The sequence below is a fragment of the Sorex fumeus genome, unplaced genomic scaffold, assembly GCF_029834395.1.
Source record: "Sorex fumeus unplaced genomic scaffold, SorFum_2.1 ptg000265l, whole genome shotgun sequence".
In the NCBI taxonomy this organism is placed as follows: Eukaryota; Metazoa; Chordata; class Mammalia; order Eulipotyphla; family Soricidae; genus Sorex; species Sorex fumeus.
This window is the reverse complement of record NW_026606322.1, coordinates 2949286-2968088: the sequence shown is the minus strand read 5'-3', so window position 1 is coordinate 2968088 and position 18803 is coordinate 2949286. Positions and strand designations below refer to the sequence as shown.

Here is an 18803-nt window from a genome sequence, read left to right as displayed (position 1 = left end):
GCACCACAGCCGCCTGTGGTGAGTGACCACCAACCAAAGCGTACACCACTGGAAAATACCAAAAATGAAGGATGTGAGAGCACGATGGCCATGGTTGAACAAACTTTACTGTGAACATTAATGCCAATAAGCTTAAAGAATTGGAGTGAGATTTGTGGCTTTAAACTGAATAATGGCAAGGGCCTGCCTAGAATAGTAGTTTTAAGTAATAAACTTCTGGAACTGCTGGTTCCTAGGGACAGATGAAAAAGAGACCAAAGTAAGACCTATGGGGGACAATGATATGAAAATGATAATGCTGCATTACAGATTCAGTATTTGGGGGGCTGAGCCACACTTCACAGTGCTCAGAACTTAGTCCTGGCTCTGTGCTCAGGGATCACTTCTGGTGGGGCACAAGCAGTGATATGGAGCGCCAGGGATTAAACCGGGGTCAACTCTGTGCCTGACTTGCATACTATTGTTCTGGCCCAAACACAGTCAAACTTTTTAAGAATAATTAACTTTATACTGGTGGGTCTGGTGTCAAAATATTGAATGTAATCAAAGTAGAGAGAGAGTAATGTGGAAATCAACTGCCCCACAGGTAGGGGGAGGGTGTGGGATGGGGGTATATTGGGGTTTTTGGTGGTGGAAAATGGGCACTGATGAAGGGATGGGTGTTTCATCATTGTTTGACCAAGACTTAAACCCGAAAGTTTTGTAACTGCTCTCACGGTGATTCAATAAATAAATTTACAAAAAGGAAAAAAAAAAAAAGTAAGGTGAAGTTCATGCCCAATTCAATCAGCCTAATCAATGGCTGAATAAATAGCAATACTCCTACATTAAAAAAAATTAACTTTATCAAATGATCATAGGTTATCAGTAGTGTTTCTCTAAAGGCAATGTTTCTCTCTCTCTCTCCGAGAGCAATGAGGACGAAGGCAGATGTTACATTGTTTTTTTAAATATCCATTAAGATATTTTAACTGCCCTTCACAACATAAATGACTTGAAGCAAAGGTTCAAAAATACTGCATCTTCCAAAAAATTTTATTCCTACAAAGTACAAATCAGATTATGTTATTGTAGTTAAACTGAAACAAAAAAATTTGTACAACATAAAATACAAAGCAAAATTCACATTTGAAAAATAATTTACATGCATTAATAGCAACAAATACATGAAATACTGAGTGAGTTTTACCTTAAATCTCTTGTCCTGCAATACTTTCTTGATGGCAACCAGTTCTCCTGAATCACAAAGTTTGGCCTGATATACCACACCAAATGACCCATTTCCAATTACTTTTGTATCGGTATAGCTGACTTCCTGTGGCCTGTCTGGGCCCTGTCCAGGAGTTGCCACCACTGTGGTTACCTTGCTGCCATCTTTGTCTCCTGTAGGAGGGGGGAAAAAAATTTTAAATAAGTTGTAAAGAATTATACAAATTGCCCAAGTGCATATAATAAACTATATTCTTTGCCAGATTGTTTCTTAAGCTCTCATCTTAGTTTGATATACAGACTTACTTCAACTGCTTCACTTTTAAGTAATTTTTAAATTACCATTTATTCATTCTATAGAACAGACACCATGCTTTTCTTTATATACACAACCTCATTAAATGAAAATAACTCCATGAGGTAGACAATACTATTCCCATATAAAGTAATCAAGACTGCTAAATTATCCTATGATGAAAAAGCAAATAATGGTCCCACCCAGGATTTGAATCCTTATCTTTAACTCTATATGTCCTAGTTCTTTTTCTTTCTTTCTTTCTTTTTGGGTTCGATTCCTCTGCCCCTATTGGAGAGCCTGGAAAGCTACCGAGAGTTATCTCGCCCACACAGCAAAGTCTAGCAAGCTACCCGTGACATATTCACTATGCCAAACACAGTAATGAGTCTCACAATGGAGACGTTACTGGGCCTGCTTGAGCAAATCGATGAACAACGGGAGGACAGTGCTACAGTGCTTTTTGGGTCACACCCAGTGATGCACAGGGGTTACTCCCGGCTCATGCACTCAGGAATTACTCCTGGTGATGCTGGGGGACCACATGGATGCTGGGAATTCAACACGTGTTGGCCGTGTGCAAGGCAAATGCCCTACCCACTGTGCTATCGCTTTCGCCCGTCTTACTTCTTTTAAAGTAAGTAATTTCCTGAAAATAAGTACAACTGAAAATATCAATATACACTGACTCTACTCAGAGCATTCTACCTTTAAAAGGTATATTAAATTTTTGCTTCTTGTTATCTTATTTCTTTAAAACATAACATATATCCACATATGCAACATATATCAACATACAAACTAAACTTACACACACAAAAACACAGTGGAGTACCTTCCCCAAAAAAGATCAGACAAGGAAAGGAACATGAGAAAGAATACTAACTTGAGGGTGTAAGAAACGTAAACCATAAAAATCAAATTTATTGATTTCTCATGAGTAGCTGATTCACAAGCAGCTTTCTAGCTCTGGGGACTCTGCCCACTCAAGGTCTTCTTTCTTACTCTATTTTTTGGGGTGAGGCTCAGGGAGAATTGGGGAGACCATATTGAGCTGTGTGCAGGGTCTAACCTTGCTACTGTAAACCTTGGTAACTGTTTAAAAAAAAAAACCTGTGCCAGGGATCAAACCTGAGTTGGCTGCTTGTGCAAAACCTGACCCACTATACTTTATCTCTCAGGCTCTTCTTACCTTCCTTCAACCCCAGTAATAATCCAAAGACTCTCTTCAGTTCAAGCTCAAGAGTCACCTCCTACTTTACTAGCAAAAATCACAATTATCTTGTTCTCTGAAGTCTTAGGTTACTCTAAACTGTATCTAGCACCAATTTTACAAGTCTTGACGTTGTTCTTTGTTACTTTTAGAATATCCACAGGATTCTACTGACTACAAATACTACGATGCAGCAATTATGATGTTTCTTCCAATCCTTTCCCAACATTCTAAAACCAATTCTCAGTACAAATTCTTAAACTCTCTGACAAAACCACACTTGTATCTTTTTTCCTTTGCTATTCTTCCATGTCAATTTTTAAATACAAACGAGTTTATACTAATCTAATAAAAGAAAATAATAACTAAACTCTAGATTCTAATCCAAGGCTATTTATTTGTACCTTACACATAAAAGCACCAAAGGTAATTTAATTTTCTAATGGCTCGAGTATTCCCCTAGTAAATATAAGATTGCTAGATAAATGAACATCAAAATATTAGCCTCCTGTAACTAGTATTTATAGCTATTTAAATTCAGAGAGGTAGAGACAAAGTCATTATTTGTTACTGATGAATGCTCACTTGTCAGAGCATTTATATAAGAGCCTTTATAAAAGATACAAAAGCAATGAATAGTTATAATTTAAACAGGTGAATTACAGAGTCCCAGGGATTAATAGTTGAGGTTGAAGAAATGTTAAATTCCAATTGATCCATCACAACTGGTTCTTGTACCCCTGAAACTATTTTTTTCCTTTTGAAAATGGAAGTGCTCTGTTTTGTTTTGTGGTGTGTGGGGTGTGTTAGGGGTGGCTCCCTGTGAAGCCATACTTAGCTCATCAGGCTGAATGGCTCAATGCTAGGATTCAAGAATGTGCTCCTTGTGTCCATAGTGCTGGGAATCACCAGGGCTGCAGAGACCTTCAATTTTAATCTCTCTCTCTCTCTCTCTCTCTCTCTCTCTCTCTCTCTCTCTCTCTCTCTCTCTCTCACCCCCCTCCTCTCTCTCTCTTTTTTTTTTCACTTTTGGGCCATGCCCAGCAATGCTCAGGAGTTACTCCTGGCTCTGCACTCAGGAATTATTTCTATTGGTTCTTGGGTGGTAGGGGGTTGGGGAGCAGAGGTAGACCATGTGGAATGCTGGGATCAGGCCCATGTAGGCTACGTGCAAGGCAAGCCCTCCCACTGTACTGTTTCTCCAGCCTCAAAGTTTCATCTTTTTTTCGAGCTCATCTCTAGATCCCTTCATTTAGAATTTTCAGTGTTCAGAGACTAATGTTTGTCTTTAGGAATACTATAGCACAGGTAAAGATAGATTTATTTTATAGATGATTAGCAGTTTACAGTCAGCCTGCAAATTTGTAGTTAAGAGTAAAATCATCAGAATAAAAATAATAAGTATAGCACAGGGTTTAGGGACATACCTCAGCAGAATACATAGAACATATAGCCCTGCATGTGTGAAGTCCTGAGTGCTATTCCCAGAGGTGCAAAAACAGAGGTATACAGGTACTAAAATTATATTTCTGTTCTCCCAAAAATTTAAATTTTCAAATTTGTTATAAGTGGTTCTAAGGCAGAAATTTAATTAGGTATTAACAATAAATATATTTAGATATTAATTTTTACTCCTTAGTAGCCAGGCATACTTTTTAAAACTAATTTTGACTCATTTTAAAATACTCCCTTAAAACCCCAATTTTACTCTAAATGAAAATTCGGTCAACTAAACTGTCTACATCCTAAACTTAATTATAAATTTAACTATAAGCCATGAAATAAAATCAAGCATATTTTCCTTTTTCCTAATTCCAATGAACCAGAAAAAAAAAATCAACCTATTCCCAAAATGAAAAAAATTTCTCTTGGTTCTAAGTTCTCACTTGCAATATGCAATTTAGAAACAGGTTTATTTCTTATTAAAGTCAAAAAGGTCTGAAACCCAGTCCAGTCAAGAAGCTAGCTCAAAGGAAGGCAGTAAAGGCTTTGCATTCAGAAGCCCTGTTAGATCACCAGTGTGCAATCACCCTGGAGCACAGGTAGGAGCAAGCCTACAGCAGAAATAGCCCCTAAGCACCTCAGGGGGTGCCCCCCCCCAAAAAAAACAAAAACAATAAAAAGACTTGAAGCTGTGTGAAAAGTTTATAGGCATTTATATCAAAATCCTAAGTCTGAAAGTTTTTGGATCAAATAATATAAAATAAATTTATTATATGCCTGCCAAGGGGGCAAAAAAGTCTCATTTATGACAGGAAAGATATGATTACCGCAATATGGTTCCAGCACAAAATCAAATTTAATGCAATGTTTTAATGCTAGAGTTGAAAACTGTGTAAATAAGAATAAGCAGTATACTATGTTGTATTAAATGATTTGGATTTTCTATTTACATAAGTTAAAATTATATAGCAATCAATCATTACATATTGACTTTTGTTGATTTATCTTCCAATAATTCCATTTGCCATTCCTCAAAGTTTCCTTGGTGCAAACAATATGCAATAAAATATGCCTGCCGAGGGGCTAGGCTAGGGCATGGCAGGGACCCTGGGGGCACTGGTGGTGGGATTGGTATTGCAACATTGTATGTCTGAAACAATTCTATTAGGAACAGCATTATAAATCATGGTATCTTAATTTTAAAAAAGATTATAAAAGAATCCCTAAGTGTTAAACATGCCAATTGTTTTGATTTATAAACTGCATACTTTGGGGCAGGGAAGAATACATTTAAGTTTTTCTTAATAAGCACATTTAACCATACTACCAAAGAAAAAAATCAGTATTCTCTAAGTAAATGAAAAGTATAAATAGTAAACAGACTAAAGAATCACTTTAAGAAATATAATGAAGGGGCCAAAGAGATAGGACAGGGGTTCAAGTGGTTATCTTGCATTCTGTAGGACATTCCAAATCTCCAGCACCATGAATGGTCAGCAAAGCACCACCAGAGATATTTCCAGAGCAGAGAGCCAGAACAGACCTTGAGCACTGCAAGGTGTGGACACCCCCCCCCCAAAAAAAAAACAGAAAAAAAGAAACAGTGATATAGTGGAAAACTTCAGGAAAGTATTCAGGAAAACTTCAATCTTGAATAGTCATGAATTTAAAAGAAGGCTAGAAATAGCTTTCACAAAACATATTTTGAAAGATCAAAGTGTTACAACTTTTAAAATTGAATTCATTTGGTTTTTGTCCTCAACACACACTCTGGATTCTCAATATTATCTTCTGAAAACATAGAATCCTGACATTTAGTCTTACTTCTCCTCAACTATGAACCAAAGTTATTCCCAGACCAAATTCAAACAGATTTTTTCCCATAGAGAACAGCCAAAGGTAGGAAACAGCTGAAAAGAAATGAAGACCACACCAGAGAACTATGAAGTTCAGGAAGATCAGAAACATACGGGATGAGTCCAAGAGGAACAATGTAAGAATCATTGGAATCCCTGAAGAGCAGGAAGGGAAATGTGATGAAGAAACAACAGTTAAAGAAATCAACAAGAATTTCCCAGAGTTGAGGATTACAGAAACCACGAGACCTGAAGGGTTCCAGAGAAAAGACTAAAGTAGGAAAACTCCAAAACACATTGTACTTAAAATGGAAAATTCAAAGACAGAAAATTAAAAGCAACAAGATTAGTTCTAGAAGACGGAAGTCCAAATATAAGATGCTGGTATGGCCCTGTTTTAATCAATGTCAACTCTAGATTTGCATAAACAGTTGTGGCTTTTGTCTACATTTTAAAACATGTAAAATAAAAGAAGTCAGAGTGATAGTATAGCGGGTAGAACATTTGCCTTGCATAGGGCCAATCTGAGCTGGGTTGGCCAGCACCCCATAAAGTCCCACAGCTTCAGCAGAAGTGATCCCAAGCAAGAGTAAGCCTTGAGTACCACAGGGTGTGGCCACAATTTAAAAAAAAAAAAAAAGAAAAAACACCTTAAAAAGAGGGGAAAGAGAGGTTGTGAAAATATGAGAATTCTCTATAAATTTGATTCAATTTTTCTGTAAACCTAAATCTACTCTAAGAAATAAAACAGATTAACATTTTTTAAGGCATTATAGCATAATGGCTTAAAGCCATTTTTCATCACTTGGAAATAAAAAATTCCTAAAGGATTCAACTATCAACATGAAGAAAAAGACATGGTCCAGCATACAGGTTTATTTCTTTGTACTTGACTAACAAGCAACATTATTAACTATATTGTATCTGAATTCCACAAATGTAAAGTGGGAGAGGGTTAAACCTGACAGTAAGAACATGAACCAAAACACTATAATCATTTTCAACTCAAAACTTCTTTCTCCTCTACATAATGTATTTTTTAAATGATTTCCAAACCACATACTCTTTTACTTGTTTTAAACTTAAGAATTTTTATTGTTTTAACAAAAGTGCAACACCTATAAACTGTTTTACTTGAACAAATTGAAGCTTTTGTATTAAAATTCTCTGCCCTCAAAAACAAACCACTTAGTTCCTCATAACTCTTTGAAGTATGCAAAGAGATAATCAAGAGTGTAATTTAAGGGGGCTAGTGAGAGTGCAGCAGGTAATGTGTGCCTTGCAGCACCCCATGTGCTCCCCGAGTCTGCCAGAAATTATCCATCCCTAACCGCAGTTAGGAGTAAGCTCTGAGCACCATCTGGATGTGGCAAAAAAAACCAAACATAACAAGAGTGTAAGTTAAAAAATCACAATTTTGAGATAATAGAGAATAGCACAGGGCAATCACCGTTGGAATGCTTGAATTCCTCAGCTACATAAGGTCCCCCCCATCACTGCTAGAAATGATCCCAGAGCAGTTAAGAATAAGCCCTAAGCACTATTTAAAGTGGCTCAAAAACCAAAAGACAAAACAATTTAAGAAGATGTAGGAAATCAAATGTTCTCAAGAAGGCAACTCAATAGAAAGACTGTCATTATCTTCCACTGGGAGCATATTTCCTAACGTTCTCATGTGCAGAGATTAAGATACCCTATACCCAATGCTAGCACGGTTAATTTCCTTGCCTTAAAAGTTAAGTATCATGCAATGTCAAAATCTCACAAATCATGAAATTTCAGGGCTGGAAAAATAGTATAGGAGGTAAGGAACTTGTCCTTTTTTGGCATTGCTTTATTTTTCAGTTATACCCGGTGGTACTCAAGAGTTTACTTCTGGTTCTACACTCAGGGATCATTTCTGGTGTGACTCAGGGTACCAAAAGTAGTGGTACTGATTGAACCTAGGTTGGCTTTGTGCAAGGTAAGTGCCATTTCTTCAACCCCACATTACTTCTTTTATATTCAGTTATTGCGTTTGCAATCCTGGTTCAGATTCCCAATACCCACGTACGGTTCCCGTAGCATTATTTAATGGAGCCAGGAGCAATACCTAAGTACCACTGGGGGTGCCCTCCTCACCAAAAAGCAAACTATAAAATTTTAGGAAACTAAAATTTATCATCTACCTTCAATACCTTTATACATAACAAAAGCACTGTGTACCACAGAACATAGTTTACACTGGATAATTAAGTACTTCAATTAATTTTTCAACAAATTGCTACTGGATATTTAGTATATATAAGGTACTACTCTGAGCAACAGAGTAAAACCAAGCCCCTATCTTTATGAGCATACATTCTACTAGGAGACTATAGATTACACTCCTCGTGACAAGTAGCAATAAAATGGTTATGAATTTTAAACAATACAGCAAGGTAGTGACTTGGGAGTGGTCAGAAGGGACCATTCTATGTGTTTACTTAACTGTATACTTAGGCTGCATGTAGTCTTAATACAAAGTTATACCTCCAAGTGATTTTTAACTTTCCAGAAGCTACCTTGTAAGTCCAAATCCTGACCATAACTTCAACTAATGGTATCTTCCTGATTACCAAATTATTATGTTTTCATGTTTAGGGATTATATGTCCTCACAGCTAAATAATAAATTCTATGTCTTCAAAGATAAATATCTCCCACAAACTCCTATGTAGGAGGGTGTGCCTTTTTTAATTTCAAAATCGTAATATGTTTGCCTCTTTTGTCCCATAGTTCTTTGCTTCAAGTCAATGTAATAATTTCCTGGACAAAAAGAAGTTAGACAAAGGAAAACCAAAGTTTTGCTTCATCTTCCAGTAAAGGATAAAAGCAGTGGTGCTGGGCTAGAGAGATAGGCTTGGTGCTTGCCTTACACATGGCAAACCAAAGTTCCATCCCCAGCATCCCATATGGTTGCCTGGGCACTGTCAGGAGTGATTCCTGAGTTCAGAGCCAGGAGAAAACTCTGCATCACAAGGTGTGGCCCAAACACCTACCCTGCCCACCCTACCACCCACCCCACCACCCCCCAAAAAAGTAGTGGTGCTAAAAACTAGTTCAACAACTACTCACTATAAATATAAATTTGGAGATATATATATATCCTTTTTTAAAAAAACCCTATCTTTATATCTTTAGCCCATTTAATATTTTTCCTTTCCTCTGACCCAAAATTCCAGTTAGTTTCTGTTTGGGGTGGGTTTTTTTTTTTTCTGTTTTTTAGTATTTCTTACTGATTGAGGTTCAGTGATTTACAACATTGTTAATGATGGTTTTTCATGTACAATGCCACAGCCATCAATAGTGTACCCACCTCCCTACCCCAAGGACCTCAAAAAAGTCCCTCTTCTTTCAAAACCCCCCAACTCAGTTGTTTGGATCTCCTGTTCTCCTTGCTAATGCATCTTTAAATCCTACAAATAAGACACCATTCTGTATCTACAGTTTTGGTTTTAAGAGACAAATACAATGAATGTAAGAACTATGCACTCAAATTATTCCATGATTCAGACTCAGTTGAGCATAGAAACTAAGAACAAGCAGTCTAGAGTCAGACTACCAGGTTAAAAATTTTGGCTACCACTTATCCAAGCTATATTATGTTACCCAAATCAATCCAATCCATTTCCCAATGCCTCAGACAATTCTTTTATGAGACAAGATAACTGGATCTACTTTGATTATGGAGAATTAAGAAAGTTAATTTATGCTTTGACTAGTGGCTGGCACAAGAAAAACGCAAGGCAGAGGCCTCAAGAATAATGAAAACAGTACTGCCACTGCTCCTGATTAGACCTACCAGGTCTAGGATAGAGGTGACACAAGTACACAAATTAATTCTGTGAAGAAAAGTATAGTCAGCTAATGGCAAGACTAACACTCCACTTCTGTTCCCATTTACACGCAGACTAACATTAATTTTAGAATCCTCTATCCCACAATAATGCATCAACTCAGCACACTTCACCTAAATCAATCCTTAAATATGCACTATGTAGAACAGGTTATATAATCCCTATTTAAAGGTACGAAATAATAAAATTAGTATCAAATTCCGAAACACAGGAGAGAAAAGAACACCTACACGGGGCTGGAGCGATAGTACAGCGGGTAGGGTGTTTGCCTTGCATGCAACCGACCCAGGTTCAATTCCCAGCATCCCATATGATCCCACAAGCACTGTCAGGAGTAATTTCTGAGTGTGCAAAGCCAGGAGTAACCACTGTGCATCATCAGATATGACCCAAAAAGGGGGAAAAAAAAACCACTACCTACAAATAACAAGCAGAAGGGGCTGGAATGTAATTAAGGAAAATTAAGTTCCTTTTATTTATTTATAGGAGGAGGGGTGAAGAGGCAGCTACCAAGCAGTATTCAGTAGGGTCAGGGTCACTATTAGTGATTCTCTGCTAACCAGGCTTATAGTTCAATGTCAAAGGCCCCGAGGATGCAGAACTGACCCTGGGTATTGCATAAGCCCTACACTGCTGGGAATTACCTCATCCATCTAGTGGTGCTGGGATCCTCCAGCAATCTTGCACTGCTGGAAGGGCAGGTCATATAATGTTAAAGTTAGAATATAAGTTTATGCATGCCAAGCATGCACCCTAACCACTGTGCTATACCTCAAAATCCCAAGTTGTTTCTTTCTAACTAGCTTATCTAGATCAGTGGTCTTAAACTACATGGGCTGATACCAGTTAGTCTGACTGGTGTAAAAAAGGTTGAAAACTATTGGTCTGCACCCATGATATAACAGCTGGGCTGAGGACCGGTATGCAGGACAGACGGTGGTCAACAGGTATGAAAAAGGTTAAAGAATACTGCTTTAAATAATCTTATTTCAGTAGTGCCCACTGTTCCCAAATGAAACCCTTATTTCTCTTCTCATATTCAGAGGAATATTCAAATAAGTGATTTAACTAGAATCTGCACCAACTATGATTCTAATTTACAATCACAGAATATAAAACATGTATGAGATATGATTCCTGCTCAAAAGATCAGTTATAAAGAGCCTACGACCAAAGCACTCACTTCACTCCATCAACATTTTTTAAGTTAAGTAAAATAGATTTAATTAAGTTTACTTTTAAAATGTGAGGGGAGAGAAAGAAAGATATACATGTCTGAGAGAGAACACTGGCTTCTTCAAAGGGTTTGAAAAAGGCTGAGTCAAGATGTGGATAAATCTCCAAGGTGGAAAATAAGCAACAAACACTCATAAAATATTCAGTGCCTGGAGCAGGGGAAGGGATGAGGGGGGGAATGAAGAGACAGTACAGTGAGTAGGGTGCTTGCCTTGCATGTGGCTGACTAGGGTTCGATCCCTGGAAACCCACATGGTCCCACAAGCCCCATCAGGAGTGATTCCTGAGCACAGAGCGAGGAATAAACACAGAGCACTGCCAAGTGTGATGCCACCACCCCCTCCAAAAAAGGGGGAAAAATACATACATACATACATACACACACACATATATATATATATGCACTGTCACTGTCCTCCCATTGTTCATTGATTTGCTCGAGCAGGTCCAGTAACGTCTCCATTGTGACAATTCTTACTGTGTTTGGCATATTGAATACGTCACGGGGAGCTTGCCAGGCTCTGCTGTGCGGGCGAGATACTCTCAGTAGCTTGCCAGGCTCTCCGAGAGGGGCGGAGGAATCAAACTCGGGTTGGCCATGTTGGCCGCTTGTGAGGCAAACGCCCTACCCGCTGTGCTATCTCTCCAGAGCCCGTGTGTGTGTGTGTGTGTGTGTGTGTGTGTGTATGTATGTATGTATGTATGTATGTATATATAGCCTAAGCCCTGAATATATATATATAGAGATATATATATATGGCCTAAGCCCTGAATAAAGGTAAAGGTAAAGGCCCTCCCATTGATCGTCGATTTGCTCGAGCGGGCCCAGTAACGTCTCCATTGGAGACTTTGTTGTTACTGTGTTTGGCATATCGAATACGTCACGGGTAGCTTGCCAGGCTCTGCCGTGCGGGCGAGATACTCTCGGTAGCTTGCCGGGCTCTCCGAGAGGGGCGGAGGAATCGAACTCGGGTGGGCCATGTTGGCCGCTTGTAAGGTGAACGCCCTACCGCTGTGCTATCGCTCCAGAGCCCGTGTGTGTGTGTGTGTGTGTGTGTGTGTATGTATGTATAGCCTATGCCCTGAATATACATAGAGAGAGATATATATATGGCCTAAGCCCTGAATATATATGTATATTTAGGGCTTAGGCCACAGCAATAGTACAGGACACAAGGAATTTGCCTTGTGCATGACTGAGTGAGGTTCAATCTCCAGCACCTGAAAAGGTTCCCTAAATCTGCCGGAAGTGGTCCCTGAGTGCAGAGCCAGGAGTAAGCCCAAATCAACAAGAACAGAAAAACTTTAAGTACCCGTCTCCAAGACAGGCCCTGACTGGTTTTAAATCAACTAAGAGACTACAGAATAAAAAATATATATGCTCATGCAAAACGACAGGTGCATACCATTATTGATGGTCACGCCTAGTACAATAGCTAAGATATGGAATCAAACTAGGTGTTTAACAACAGATGAATGGATTGTGAAGATGTGGTATATATACACAATACAGTTCAAAGTAGCCGCAAGGAATGATGAAATCATGCAATTTGCTGCAAACTGGTTGAAACTGGAAGATAGCATGTTGAGTGAATTCACTTATCTGTAGTACGTAACTGAATGAACAAATTTAATGTAGTAAAATTGGGATACCTACATGACTCTTGACCCCACAATATAGGGAGGAAAAAGGCAAAGAGGGAAAAAAAAATCAAAGGGGAAAAGAAGATAAGAAAGGGAAATAATGGTGAAGCAAGAGCAAGGGTTTTGGTTACACCGGTGATGTCAGTGAACGATATGACTACATATCCAAAGCACAAACTCAAAAGAACTGAAAATATGAACTCTTAAGCTGCAACTTAGAAATGTGAACCTTGAAATGTGCCTGTCCAAGTGACAAGGCAGGGTAAAGGTGGAGTGGGGGGTGATGGGGGGGGAGAGGATGGGAACACTAATGGAGGGACACCAACACTTTTAGTGGGATTGGCACTGAAATACTATATGACTAAAACTCAACTATCAATAATTTCTAAATCATGGTTGATTGCCAGAAATGATCCCTGAGCACAGACCTAGTAAGCCCAGAGCACCACAGGATGTGACCCCCCCCACAAAAAAAAAAAAGTTAATGAACGTATTCCTATAGAAAGCAAAAAGAAAATATTCTGAAATGACAGGTTTCAGAAAACATTTGTGTAGGTTTTTTGAGACAGGAAAGTTTACAAAAAGAGAGCGAAGAGAGTTGCAATAGCTCAAGTGATAGAGCATATCCCTAACATGTGTGAGACCTGAGTTCAATGCCCCGTATCACATGCTATACCCCCAACATTGCCACTTCAGTAAGAGATGAATAGAAAATAAAAGAAACGGAACAGAAGAGATATTACAGCAGGTAGAGGATTTGCCTTGCACATGACACGCCCAGTTTTGATCCTAATATCCCATATATTCCCCCAAGCACACCAGGGGTAATTCCTGAGTGCAGAGACAGAAGTAACCACTAAGCATCACTGGGTGTGATCCAAAAAGTAAAAAAAAAAAAAAAAGATTAATTATCAGACAAATAAATATATACCTGGGGATAGAGACTAGGATAGGCAATGCTAAAAATGGAAAATAGACAATAGTTCAAAGGTGAGCAAAAATTTTCTGTAATCAAGAATCAGATAAATATTTAAACTTTTTTAGGGGCTGGAGCAACAGCATAGCGGATAGGGCGTTTGCCTTCCACGCAGCCAATCCAGGTTCTATTCCCAGCATCCCATATGGTCCCCCTGAGCACTGCCAGGAATAATTCCTGAGTGCAGAGCCAGGAGAAACGCCTGTGCATCGCCAAGTGTGACCCAAAAAGAAAAAAAAAAAAGTAAACCTTTTTAGAACCAAAAGCTCTGTTACAGCCACACAAATCAGCCTTTGTAGCAGGAAAACAAGTCTCATATAATATCTAAACTAGGTATTCTGAATACCTAAATTAACAAAGCTACATCTCATAATATATTATTTTACAAATGTACTTGTTTGGATTTTTTTTGGGGGGGGGAGGAATTAAAGCAGATGGCAGTAAGTGGCCTATGCTTATTGTTTGTAAAACCATATCTTGGCAAAGTATGAGATGTGAAGTGATTAAGTGAAGAAGATAAAAATGAAAAGGGTCAGAGTGATAGTACAGATGGTAGGGCACTTGCCTTGCACATGGCCAACTCAGATTCAATCCCTGATAACACGATTCCCCCAAACCCCACAAGAAGTGATCCTTGTGCAGAGACCCAGAAATAAGCTCTAGCACCACCAGGTGTGGCCCCAAACCAAAAGAAACAAAGAAGAGGAAAAAGGGAGTACTTGAAGAATGACTAGAGGTGTATTAAGATCTCTATAACAAATCCAGAATTTCTATAAGATACTGGTGCCATTTGAGACTAGAAGGAAAAGCAAAAGTGACTAAAGATACATTTTATTTAGGAAACAAAAAGGAGTTGGAGGGAGGAGGGTGAAAATCACTTTAACTCTAATATGTTCACTTTAAAGTAACTAAGAAGCGAGTAGTAGTTCAAGAAGTAATTCCAGCAGGTCTATGATTCTGAAGAGGTCTGGGCTTGAGATCTTCTGAAATTTTCTTCTGAAATGTTATAGAACCTCCTAAATCAGTAGCACACACTGAGAATGTACTAAATGCCACTGAACATACTTTTGCTTTGTTTAGGGTTTTTTTGTTAGTTTGGGGGCCACACTTGGCAGTGCTCAGGGATCACTCCTGGTAAAACTCAGAGAACTATACAGAGTGCAGGGCACAGAAGCCCAGCCACATGAAAGGCAAGCTCCCAACCCACTGCACTACTCCTGAACAGACTGCAGGAGTTAACTTTCTCTCACATCAATTTCATCACAACTTTTAAAAACAATGAGAAAAAAGTGGGAAAAAAGTGGGAAGAGAACATAGTGAAAATAGACCACACCGAAATGAAACTAGACAGTGTGAAACCAAATTAAAAATTTTCCAAGAAAATTTTAATCAGATCCAAACATACAAGAGGGGCCAGAGAAATAGTACAGGGAATAAAAGTAGGGGCTTCTTGGCATGCAGCTGACCACAGTTCACTCCCCAGCATAGCACCTGGTCCCCGAAACACTGCCAGGAGTAAGCAACAAGCACTTTTTGGTATGGGACAAAAATTTAAATAAATCAATGAAAATTCATTCAGGCATCCCTTCGTTTTCTCAGGATAGTTCAACTGGTTTATTGAGAAACACAATTTGGAGTAGATCTGCACTTTAAAAGATTTTAGGGACAGTACAAATGATAGGGCCTTTGCCTTGTACACAGCCAACTCAGGTTTGATCCCCGGCATTAGATATGGTCCCCGTAAGCCCACCAGGAGTGATCCCTGAGCACTGCCAGATAGAGCACAAACAAACTAAAAAACAAACCAAAAAACTAAGAAAGCTTTATTTACAACTGTGTATGATGAATCATGAAAAGCACTATAGTAAATCAAGATTAACTGACACAGAAGTTCCCCCAATTGTCTGTTCTTCCTGTATTTACACCATTCACAATTGACTTTCTAGCCTTTCCACCTCTTGTATCTTGACTGATTGATGACATGCTTTGACTGAATGAAAGTTGACAGTGAAAATAACAACTTGCCAGCTTCAAGTCTGCATCTGAAGAACACCTGCCTATTTCCATACTTTTGTTCTAGAAATGCTGCCACCAAGAAATAAGCCCACTGGCGGTGCGAACCCAGCTGGCATGGCCGCTGGTCCTGGCGCTCCTGCTAGCATCTGCCACCGTGGTCAGTGCTTTAGCAGAGAATAATTCATCCAACAAAACTGTACCCAGATCAGAAGTTTCTCCTACAAACATGAATGTTTCAACACATGAAAACCAAACCAAGCCTATTCCTCAAACCAGCACCACTCTCCGTATCCCAGCTAGTACAGAGAAAAGTGGAAGGCCGTCCTTCACGCCACACCCCTCGCCCAGCACATCTCTGTTCCAGGAGGAAGTTGACAACAATGAAGACCCTTGCATCCAGGAGGAGGGCTTTCTCACACTGAACAGCCCACGGCCAAAGACACTCTGGAGAACGGAGACTATGAAGAGCCCGACTATCAGTGGCTCACCAGCCCTCGGAACGATGAGTCCATGGAGGCCTTGGAAGAGAACAGGGGCTACATGGAAAATGAACAGTCAGTGAGATCTTTTAAGACCCCATCTTCAAGACCCCATCTTCAAATGTATAAGAGGAAGATAGCCATTTCTTTTTTCATCTTATTATTTTTGTTTTTTGTATCGCTGATGTTTATATCACCTATCACAATAAAAGAAATATTTTCCTTCTAGTTCAAAGCAGAAAATGGCATGAGAGTCTTTGCTCCAAAACAGTGGAATATCATGGCTTAGCCCAGAATGTTAATGAAGCACTGCCATCTCTGAAGATCACCGATGTTATATTTTTTAAAGCACTGTGATTTGATTTTGCTTATTATATAATTTTATTTGCTTGACTTTTTATATGCTACCGTACAGATGTATGCCAAGGGCAACTGGTATTTAATGAGAGGTGGGTCTCTCTCTATTTTGCCTTGGTGCTTTGGAAATTAAACATCACAAATAAGGAGTATATAATTTTTTATCTACATTTTTAGAATTAAATTCAATCAGGTTTCCAAAATGTAGAGCCAAGTAATACCAAACAAATAAAATCTTTTTATTTAAATTTCTTTATTATACTTCTTCTGGAAGTATTAGTAATGCTACTTTTAAAAGATCCTAACTTTTAACTAAATTTTAAATCTGGTACTGCTGATTCAGATTCTCTTTCTGCCATCCTGATACTATTTTTAACCACACATTTTTTTGTGCTTCCAAATGGAAATGTGTAAGGATGTATAATAATGCTTTCCATATAAGTAACTTTTGTTTTTTCCTTTCAGGAAGATTGCTTTATTTTGCGGGGGATGATTTAAACCTAAAATAAGACAATGACATTGTTAACCTGACCACAATTTTGGGTAACACAATAATGTGTTTAAGGAATTCTGGAGATAAGAGTCTGAAATCTGCAGTGGACACTGGCTATGTCACGGCATACAAAGAGAAATTGTTTTTGGTTTGGATTGCTGAATTCAATTTAGAGGTAGAAATTGAAGCAAAATAATAACTACACATTCAATTGCTTTTAGGTAGCAACTGATTATAGCACAGGTTTGTCCCACCAAACTGTCAAGCAAGGGGCAGAATTAGAATCATGAGATTTGTTCACTTTACTATTCTATAATAATTTTCAATAAATCTTAGGGGTTATTGTCATTTAAGTAATATTGTATCCAGGACTTTGAAATTATTCTTGAATAAAGGTGTTTGTATGCGTTAAAAAAAATTAAAAAATAAGCCCAAGTCAGCCAGTTACCTAGATGTGCCCACATCACCCCTTCAACCCACCTGACATCCAGTCAATCATCAAACATAAGAACAAAACTACGTGACAATGTAGTCTCAACCAATTTATAAGCTGAGCCACAAGAAATATAAGCAGGTTATGTGGCCATTTATGCCTAGCCTACAACAGCAGAACTACTCAGCTGATTCAAAAATGTGACCAGTATGGGGCTGGAGAGATAGCACAGCGGGAAGGGCGTTTGCTTTGCACGCGGCCAACCCGGGTTCGATTCCCAGCATCCCATATGGTCCCTTGAGCTCCGCCAGGAGTAACTCCTGAGTGCAGAGCCAGGAGTAACCCCTGTGTATCACCAGGTGTGACCCAAAAAGCAAAAAAAAAAAAAAAAAAGTGACCAGTAATAAATGGTGCTTAATTTAACCCAAATGTTGGCATGTTATACAGCTCATATACACAATAACAGGAAGAATATTAACATGGCATTATGGCTAGGGTAGTCATCAAAACTAATTTTCTCAGTATAACTCAGGTGTTTACACACATATCACAAATCACAAATCACAAATCATCCTGTTAATTGTCGACTGCCTCGAGCAAGCCCCAGTAACGTCTCCTTCATCCTAGCCCTGAGATTATATTCAAGGTTCTTTAGGAGAATGAGACCCATCATTGTTACTGGTATTGGACATATTGGGTACGCCACGGGGAGTTTGCCAGACTCTGCCGTGTGGGCAGGCTACATTTGGTAGCCTGCCAGTTTGTCCAAAGTAGGAATGAGATAATAAGATGTCATAATAGGATGTCGCAGCCGCGCGGTACCGGAAGCTGGTTTTTATAGTCTCTGAGTCTTGGCCATTGATGGGATTACACGGCGCCAGGGGGCCAGTTGGTGGGTGTGACCCCCGCCTACTGGAATTTGGAGGATCTGGGTGGAGGATACTCGGCCCAAATTTGAGTAGGCTTGGAGATCTCGGCCCCAGAACCCGCATGACTTTGTCCCTCTGCCAGTACCTTCATGTGTGCGGAGAGTGGGCTCAGCATGGTGGTGGCTGGTCCTGGAGGTCTTTGGCTGCCGGAGCCCTGGTCGGGGCGGGGAGGAAAGCTCAACCCGCTCCCCTCCAAGGGGCCCCAGCGGCGAGGACAGTCAGGCGTGGGGACAGGAGACCGCACTGTTCTCTTCTGGAAGCTGGTTTTTATAGTCTGGTTTTTATATATGTTACACACATATAACATAAACTAATTATTCTATTCCATTATGTTGTAATGTGAGCTG

At 39.2% G+C, this 18803-nt stretch overlaps 1 protein-coding gene and 1 pseudogene across 2 annotated transcripts in view; one reads left to right on the top strand and one right to left on the bottom strand.

Moving 5' to 3' along the window:
- The window catches only part of GSK3B (glycogen synthase kinase 3 beta), a 192587-nt gene that overhangs the window by 130333 nt on the left and 43451 nt on the right, over positions 1 to 18803 (bottom strand). For both annotated transcript variants that reach the window (XM_056109321.1, XM_056109322.1), the window contains exon 2: positions 1190 to 1383. In XM_056109321.1, the coding sequence (XP_055965296.1) occupies positions 1190 to 1383 (194 nt within the window). The remainder of the gene's footprint in view (positions 1 to 1189; positions 1384 to 18803) is intronic.
- LOC130018419 (keratinocyte-associated transmembrane protein 2-like) lies at positions 10816 to 16601 on the top strand (annotated as a pseudogene).